The 9,722-nt window shown below is 42.7% G+C and overlaps 1 protein-coding gene across 2 annotated transcripts in view; it reads right to left on the reverse strand.

The window, feature by feature from the left end:
* The window catches only part of arfgef3 (ARFGEF family member 3), an 89,463-nt gene that overhangs the window by 16,303 nt on the left and 63,438 nt on the right, over window positions 1-9,722 (reverse strand). For both annotated transcript variants that reach the window (XM_016486555.1, XM_016486556.1), the window contains 3 exons: window positions 1,605-1,727; window positions 1,310-1,413; window positions 1,010-1,154 (listed from right to left, as the gene is read on the reverse strand). In XM_016486555.1, the coding sequence (XP_016342041.1) occupies window positions 1,010-1,154; window positions 1,310-1,413; window positions 1,605-1,727 (372 nt within the window). The remainder of the gene's footprint in view (window positions 1-1,009; window positions 1,155-1,309; window positions 1,414-1,604; window positions 1,728-9,722) is intronic.

Raw genomic sequence — 9,722 nt, forward strand, 5'->3', positions numbered from 1 at the left:
TGTGTGTGTGTGTGTGTGTGTGTGTGTGTGTGTGTGTATGTGTATGTTAGACTAGTTTAAGTGTTTATGTAGTTAATAAAGTCTTACTTGTATCACACCTGAGGTGGTTCATTGTTTGCTCATAATCGTAGTCCCTAATCATGCAGATTTCTGCTACATGCTAGTACATGAGTAGCATTGTACAGTAAGAAAGTTATTTCCCTTAACCAGGAAATTACCGTTCTTAGAATTGACAGACAGTTGACCCTGAGAGGTCAAGTAAATACTTACAGCGGATCTAAATATTTATAATTAATTATAACTAGTTATGATTAATTATTCATATTTCCCCTTTGAGCTGATTCGCTACAATTATATAATAAAAAAAACCTTGCTATGTGTGCTTTGTTAAGCTAACTGAGACTTGTTATAGCACTTGCATATCATTGCTCTTTTGTTGATTTTGATTGCTTCCATTGTCCTCATTTGTAAGTCGCTTTGGATAAAAGCATCTGCTAAATGACTAAATGTAAATATCATCATATTGTCCAGCCCAAAAACTTCTATAGTTTTTGTCAGTGTTTATTTAAAAACATCCAATTATGTAGAATATAAGATGGTAAATATTTAATTGAGTTGTCAAAACGATATATAACAATACAATATACAGGGTATGATTTTACCGCAAAATTCAACATATTAACATAAAATGATAACTGCAAATCCGTTTCGCTGCCTGGAGTCCATTTGTTTCTTTAAATTGAAGTGATCCATTTGCTTCTCTTCTCTTTTGCTTTTGGCAGTCTGTAAAAATACACCTCAGATTTCTTGGCAAATCTATTTGAAGAGTCAATCACAAAGCTCTCTCTCGTTTTAGATGTGTTTTTTTTGTGTTCTGTCGCAGCATTCTGTCGCTGAAAATCAATGCTGCCATTCAGTCTTTTTGCCACGCTGTCACTCCACCATATACTTTAACTCAACCCGTATCATTTGTGCAAAGAATACCTCAAAAAATAAATCAACAAATCACCTGTGTCATCGTCAACCTCTGCTAAAACACAGTCCATGCCATCCTCACTGCTCACAGACCTCTCCTGAGCTCTCATCGGGAGGCTGGCCAGCCGCGCTCCCAGGAACACTGGCTTGGACGGCATCTTATAGATTTTAGCAAGCAGCTGCAAATGCAAAGTAACACCTAATAAACATCAAACTTAATGTTATTATTATTATTTTTTTTTTTTTCCTTTGGAAAATTAGTTTTTTGCCCCAGACCCAGCATCTGAAAGTGTGTAAATCATTTTCTGGATAGAAATGTGTTCATCTTACGCACCTGTGAACATTTCCTCAAATAGTCCAGGGCAGGCAGACACAGATCTGTTGAGCTGTATCCACTGACATGAACACAGTCCCCAATCTCCTTATAGTCCACTTCTCCTACAAATAATCACACGGCAAATATAATTTATTATATAGAGACAATCTGATAATCGGTTTGACTTCTATGGACCCTTTTTTATATTTCTAGGGTTCTCAAGAGCAGAAGCCGGCATAGTTGGGTAAAGATCTGTAGTGATGAATGAAGACAACAATAAATATATTTTATATTGTTTAGAAGACCAGCTCACCTAAACCTTTCACAAACTTCATAAGGCACATGATGTAGTCAGTGGCCGCGTTGGCAAACACCTGAATGTTGTCTGTGTTAATGAAGGCTTCAAAGACATCAAACACAGGTGCTTGTGACTTTCCTGCATATATAAAGAAGAGGGAAAAAATGTAAACAGAAATGCATGTAGTTGATTTTTCTCATTTGTTATGACAAACTTTCAGCACCACACCATACACTTACATTCATTAATACACCATTCATTAATAACATTTATCCAAAAAAGTTACATAGTGTAGCTTTTAAGGTCAACTGTGTATTGTGTCAAATTTACTTAAAAATAATGTTGTCAAAAAATGATGAAGCTTTTTTTTTTTTCAAAAAAAGCTTCAAACACTTTTAATCCAGCCACACGTTGAACAAACTTATTGGCTAAACTGTGTTTGAACCTGATGCAAAACACAGACACGCGTTACCATCCATTCTATATTATTAAGTTGCTGTGTTGCTTGGCAATCGTAAGCCTACAATGAACAATATTACTTAGTGGAAGAATTGTCTATTCAGTTAATATCATAAACACATTTAACTATGTATTTGGGTCATTCCGTGTCAACTCAACCAGAGGTCCCCGGCTCAAATTTTTGACTTTGCTAATATTTTTTCTGAAGAAAGATAGACATGTATAGTGATGAAAGCCAAAATATTAAATGTCATGGATGAATATTTACTGAGTAATCCACTATTTTGTAGAGGGGGGTCAAAATGGCAATTTTCACCTGAGATTCAGTCAAATTACAGGGGGGTAAAAATGACTTCAGAAAGATGGCAGTATCATAATGTTACTTTTACACAGAGATTGGTAGGTCTGTTAGTACAATCTGTTGACTTTAGCAATCTTTGATGCATTATGTGCCAATGGTGACCATTCATAAATGGGGAAACAGCACTTTTCAAGTTTATTCTCCAAAGTTTGCAGGCCCGTAACTCAAACAGTATTAAAGATATCTTAATGCCCTTTTAGATATTGGGTCTTAACAAACATTCATTTTGGCATCTATATTTTTAAGGCCCTATATGGTTCGGTTCCAGAGATATTGGAATTTTAATATGGCTCCAGGCGTAAATCGTTAAAATGTACAAATTTTCAGTGGTCAAAAACCAAATGTGGGTCAGTTTGCAAAAATATGATACTTCTTTTCTTTTAAAGAGGAATGTCTGAAGAACAAATAATGTTGAAACTAGAGATGTATCTTGTTTCCTTCTGTGAAAACAACTGCATTGAACATAACTGTCTGAGTGCCATAAATATTATTTTTCCAAAGTTTGCATGCCTATAACTCAAGAAGTATTAAAGATATCACAATATGATTTTAGATTCTAGTTGTTAATAATCTTTTCTTTTGGAATTCCTAAATTTCAAGGCCCTACATCGTTCAATTCCAGAGATATGGGGATCTCAATGAGGCTCTATGTCCAGATTGTTGAATATTACCCATTTTCAGTGGTCGAAAACCAGATTTAGTCACTTTGTATGCATCTGATTCTTATTTTATTTAAAGAACAATGTCTGAAGAAGAAATAATGTTAAAATTAGAATTGTATCTGGTTTCCTTCCATCAAAATATTTGCATGGAACATACCTGTCTCAGTGCTAAAAATGCACTGAAATGGTCAAGTAGAGGCACATTACCTTGCTCTCTGTAGTCAATTAATACGATTCTATATTTGAATCAGTTTCCGTGATATTTGGAAGAAGGGATTTTGTTCATTTTTTACAGCTTATGCAGCTACAGAGTTTAATGCCTCATAGGGAAGTGTGGTTACTTTCTCCACACATTGTATTCACATCAAAGATCATACCTCACCTGGTTTATTAGAATTTCTTTTTCTTTTTTTTTGTTATAAAATATGAAGCATAGTCATAGATCAAGTAGTATCTACTGCTAAAGGGCATATTTGGCAGAATCACTGATAGTACCTCAAACATTTAAGGTCTCTCACACGTGAAATAATTAACACTGGGTAGTTCTAAACCTGGGGTAAGTGGAATCCTGGGTAATCTTATTTTACATTTCACACGGTTCATACTACACCTAGAGTTAACAGTTAATCCTGGTCATTAATAATCTGACGTGTCACACTGTACAATCCTAATCCCTGGGTTACTGTTATTATTTGCATATTTGCATTGTCAACAGTGATGACTAGAAAAACACAAAACCACATTTGGAAGGAAGGAAACAAGATACATCTCTAGTTTCAACATTATTTGTTCTTCAGACATTCCTCTTTAAAAGAAAAGAAGTATCATATTTTTGCAAACTGACCCACATTTGGTTTTTGACCACTGAAAATGTGTACATTTTAACAATTTACGCCTGGAGCCATATTAAAATTCCAATATCTCTGGAACCGAACCATATAGGGCCTTAAAAAGACAGATGCCAAAAGGAAAGTTTGTTAAGACCCAATATCTAAAAGGGCATTAATATATCTTTAAGAATTCCTGAGTTACAGGCATGCAAACTTTGGAGAAAAAACTTGAAAAGTGCTGTTTCCCCATTTTTGAATGGTCACCATTGGCACATAATGCAACAAAGATAGCTAAAGTCAAAATATTTTACTAACAGACCTACCAATCTCTGTGTAAAAGTAACATTATGATGCTGCCATTTTTCTGAAGTCATTTTTACCCCCCTGTAATTTGACTGAATCTCAGGTGAAAATTGCCATTTTGACCCCCCTCTACAAAATAGTGGTGTGGCAAGGGGGGCGTAGTGCAGTGAAGTCTACGGCGAGAGAGACTCGAGAAACTGGCTGGGTTTCTTCCCCCTCTTCTACCTCTGCCTCTCGACCTATGCCTGCCCCTAGGTCCTGGTGGAACGACCCTCCTCGACCGGCACCCCGATGGCGGGGTGGAAAGATGGAGGAATCATCTGCTGGTCCCAGAGCTCCACCCAGGGGGCAGAGCGGGACGAATGCAGGCGATGGCGGGGTGGAAAGATGGAGAAATCATCTGCTGGTCCCAGAGCTCCACCCAGGGGGCAGAGCGGGACGAATGCAGGTCTGGCATCCTCTCCGGCTCCACCGTTCTCTCCTCGCCAATTCTCTGACCCACTTCCTGCCGATAGAGAGGAGAGTAGGTCTGGGCTGGCCTGTTGTCGTTGGGGAGACCCGACTCACTTTATGGATAAGTGTCCAGTCATGGAGGTTGGGGTGCTGATCCGGGTCCCGGATGCTCCACAGGTTGCCCCCGATCAGGCTGGCCTGTACCAAATACCAGTGAGTATTAAGGGGGGTACATATCAGGCTTTGGTGGATTCAGGATGTAACCAAACCTCAATCCATCAAAGCCTGATTCCGCCAGAGGCATTGGATAGGAGCCGCATGGTTCAGGTGAGGTGTGTGCATGGGGATTTGGTGAGTTATCCTTTAATGTCAGCCGTTATTCAATTTCGGGGACAAATGCATAGTGTGGAGGTAGCAGTTAACCCACAATTAATGGGTTATTTGAGTGCGGATGTCTCTTGGGGAAATATAAAGCCAGAAAGGGGGATGGTCGCGCAGGTTGGAGAGGCAGAACCGGGACCGCCTGAGGCTGTGCCGGGGGAACGGAGCGCAATTGAGAGGCAGATCCTCTCAGAGCGCGATGATTTTCCCCTGGAACAGTCTCAGGATGAGACGCTCAAAAATGCCTTTAAACAGATCCGTTCCATCGACGGTCAGCCTCTCCAACCCGATCGTCTAACCTCCTACCCCTATTTTGCTATTATAAAAGATAGGTTGTTTCGAGTGACCCAAGATGCTCAAACAAAAAAAGAAACAACCCAGTTGTTAGTACCAAAAATCTGCCGGGAAATGCTCTTCCAGGCGGCTCATTGTAATCCAATGGCAGGGCATTTAGGACAGGCAACAACACTGAATCGTCTCATGACCTGATTTTTTTGGCCGGGCATTCACGAGAATGTGCCCAGGTGGTGCGCGGCTTGTCGTGAATGTCAGTTGGTGAACCCACCGGCCACCTCAAAAGCGCCTTTGCGCCCTCTCCCTCTTATGCAGGTCCTCTTTGAAAAAATTGGTATGGACCTCATCAGGCCATTGGAACGATCCACACGGGGGCATCGTTTTGCATTAGTTCTAGTGGACTATGCAACAAGATATCCGGAAGCAGTCGCGCTCCATAACATTTCAGCAAAGAGTGTCGCAGACGCACTGTTTCGTGTAATCTCCCGAGTGGGAATTCCAAAGGAAATTCTCACTGACCAAGGCACGGCGTTTATGTCATGTACATTACGCGAACTATACGAATTATTGGGCATTAAATCGATTCGCACCAGTTTCTATCACCCACAAACGTACGGGCTGGTGGAACGATTTAATTGCACTTTGAAAACAATGATTCGTAAGTTTGTGCACGAAGACGCCAAAAATTGGGATAAGATTTCCCCCTTTGACCTTCTCTATGGACGTCAGCCTCGCGGGGTGTTAGGTACTAAGAGAGGCTTGGGAGGAGGGACCTTCCGACAGTCGAAATGAAATTCAGTATGTGATTGACCTGCGAACAAAACTCCACACTTTGGGACGGCTCTCAATGGAGAATTTGTAACAGGCCCAGGAAAGACAAAGCCGGTTGTACAACAGGGGAACCAAGCTCCATAAATTTACACCGGGAGATAAAGTACTTGTATTGCTCCCTACATCTAGTTTCAAATTACTTGCCAAGGGGCAAGGACCGTATGAGGTCACACGGCAAGTCGGAGATCTCAATTATGAGGTAGCATGAAAGACAGGGACGGGGCATGTCAGATATACCACCTCAATCTCCTAAAAAAAATGGAACGAGGTGGAGTCAGTGATGCTAGCGATGGCGGTGAGCGGAGAGGATGATCTCGGGACAGAAGTGAATGCCAAATCTCAATCACTCACTCTGGTGCCGGGAGATCACCTCTCACCCTCGCAGCTCGCTGACATAGCCCAGTTGCAAGCAGATTTTGCAGATGTGTTCTTGCCCCTGCCCGGTCGAACGAACCTTATTCAGCACCATACTGAGACAGAGCCGGGTGTGGTTGTGCGCAGCCAGCCGTATCGTTTACCTGAACCTAAGAAAAAAGTTGTTCAGACGGAATTTGTTTCAAATTACTTGCCAAGTGGCAAGGACCGTATGAGGTCACACGGCAAGTCGGAGATCTCAATTATGAGGTAGCATGAACAGACAGGGACGGGGCATGTCAGATATACCACCTCAATCTCCTAAAAAAAATGGAACGAGGTGGAGTCAGTGATGCTAGCGATGGCGGTGAGCGGAGAGGATGATCTCGGGACAGAAGTGAATGCCAAATCTCAATCACTCACTCTGGTGCCGGGAGATCACCTCTCACCCTCGCAGCTCGCTGACATAGCCCAGTTGCAAGCAGATTTTGCAGATGTGTTCTTGCCCCTGCCCGGTCGAACGAACCTTATTCAGCACCATACTGAGACAGAGCCGGGTGTGGTTGTGCGCAGCCAGCCGTATCGTTTACCTGAACCTAAGAAAAAAGTTGTTCAGACGGAATTTGAGGCGATATTAGACATGGGAGTAATAGAAGAATCCCACAGTGATTGGGCGAGCCCGATAGTTTTGGTTCCGAAAACTGACGGCTCGGTACGATTCTGTATGGATTACCGCAAGGTGAACGCTGTTTCGAATTTCGACGCATATTCAATGCCGCGGGTGGATGAATTGCTTGATCGGCTTGGGACAGCTCGATTTTATTTGACACTGGATTTGACTAAAGGATATTGGCAGATCCCCTTATCGCCTATATCTAAAGAAAAAAACAGCCTTCACGACAACGTTCGGATTACACCAATTTGTCACGCTTCCATTCGGATTGTTCGGGGCACCGGCTACGTTTCAGCGCCTGATGGATAAAATCCTCCGGCAGCATGCTGCATATGCCAGCATATGCATATGTGAAGCACTTAAGGGGGTCTTGGGGGGTGCTGAGAAGGGCCGGTTTAATGGCCAATCCGAAGAAATGTGCGGTTGGGCGCGTGGAGGTTTGGTATCTGGGTTTCCCCTTAGGTCATGGGCAGGTGCGTCCCCAAATTAATAAGACCGCAGCGATTGCAACGTGCCTGAGACCTAAGACCAAAAAGGAGGTAAGGCAGTTCCTGCGGCTGGTGGGATATTACAGAAGGTTTGTGCCCAATTATTTGGACCTCACCAGCACATTGACTGACCTTACTAAAAAGGAAGCACCAGATCCGGTCCAGTGGACGGAGCTGTGTCAGCAGGCTTTTACCCAAGTAAAGGCTGCTCTATGTGGCAGACCGCTATTGCATGCTCCTGACTTTTCTCTCCCGTTCTTGTTACAGACCGATGCATTGGACAGAGGGCTTGGAGCAGTCCTGTCCTAGGAGATAGAGGGAGAGGAGCGGCCGGTGCTGTACATTAGTCGTAAGCTCTCTAAGAGAGAGACAATGTACAGCACCATTGAGAAGGAGTGTCTGGCCATCAGATGGGCCATTCTCACCCTTCGCTATTATCTCCTGGGACGGGAGTTCACCCTCTGGTCGGAGGCGTGGCTCCACCGCATGAAGCATACCAATGCCCGGATCACCTGTTGGTATCTGGCTTTACAGCCATTTAAGTTCAAGGTGGTCCACAGGTCGGGGCCGCAGATGGTGGTGGCTGACTTCCTCTCCAGGATAGGGGGGGGGCCGCAGGCTGGAGTGCTCCCCGGCCTGAGTTGTGCGGTGGGGGTATGTGGCGAGGGGGGCGTGGTGCAGCAAAGTCTACGGCGAGAGAGAGAGTCAGAAAACCGGTAAGTAGGTCAAGTGCAAGATTACGAACACCTGTGTCTTATTGCAATAATTGGCATGGAGAGACCGGATAAAAGCCACCAGGAATAAGAAAGGGGGAGAGATGCTGGACGGAGGACTCGTGGTCAAAAAGACTAGGACTGGGGGAAGCGATTGATTGTGATTACGTGAATGTTTTGAGTTGGAGGCGCGGAGAGCGCACGTTTTGTTGAATTTGTGAGAAACCAATAAAGAACCACAAGCCTCCGTAACCGACCCTGCCTTCGTCCTTTCCACCCACACATATGAACCATACCACAAGTGGATTACTCAGTAAATATTCATCCATGACATTTAAAATTGTGGCTTTCATCACTATAAATGTCTATCTTTCTTCAGAAAAAATATTAGCAAAATCAAAAATTTGAGCCAGGGAAGTTTTTGAAATTTGGTTGATTTGACATGGAATGACCCATTTGTTAAATATATTACATGTTGTTTTAGTTTGAAAATTTACATTATATTTACATTTAGTCATTTAACTGACGCTTTTATCCAAAGTGACTTACAAATGAGGATAATAGAAGCAATCAAAACCAACAAAAGAGGAATAATAGGAAGTGCTGTGACAAATCTCGGTTAGCCTAATGCAGTATACATTAGGGTTGGGCCACTAGACGATACCATCGTCCATCGCTGATGGCTGATAGACATCACGATGTTGAGCCGGCATTGTGATCCCCCCTCCCCCCATACCCCCTGCAATCCACCGCATCCGGAAAGAAAATGATGTGTATACGGAACCCCTAAAGGGAATAAATACGAGATGGGAGGAAAATATATATTTCAATATTTTCCCTCGCAGTTATATCATTGGGTAATTATACTACATATATTTCGGGCATCAGGGAGCTGCTATTATGCCTGGCATTGACTGCTTTTGAATGCACGATCGCTTTTTAGTTTCACGTTCGAGATTCGTGATCGCACGTAGTCTGTTTATACTATGGAGCGGCAGTACTATTGGGCTTACCACACATTTTACAAGATTAGATGTTTGTCAGTGGTGCTCAGGATCTGCAAATCATTTGCCATCGTCCTCACTCATATTTACATTATATTTACATTTAGTCATTTAACAGACGCTTTTATCCAAAGTGACTTACAAATGAGGATAATAGAAGCAATCAAAACCAACAAAAGAGGAATAATAGGAAGTGCTGTGACAAATCTCGGTTAGCCTAATGCAGTATACATTAGGGTTGGGCCACTAGACGATACCATCGTCCATCGCTGATGGCTGATAGACATCACGATGTTGAGCCGGCATTGTGATCCCCCCTCCCCCAAT

Source organism: Sinocyclocheilus anshuiensis, unplaced genomic scaffold (genome assembly GCF_001515605.1).
Source record: "Sinocyclocheilus anshuiensis isolate Anshui unplaced genomic scaffold, SAMN03320099.WGS_v1.1 scaffold910, whole genome shotgun sequence".
Classification (NCBI taxonomy): domain Eukaryota; kingdom Metazoa; phylum Chordata; class Actinopteri; order Cypriniformes; family Cyprinidae; genus Sinocyclocheilus; species Sinocyclocheilus anshuiensis.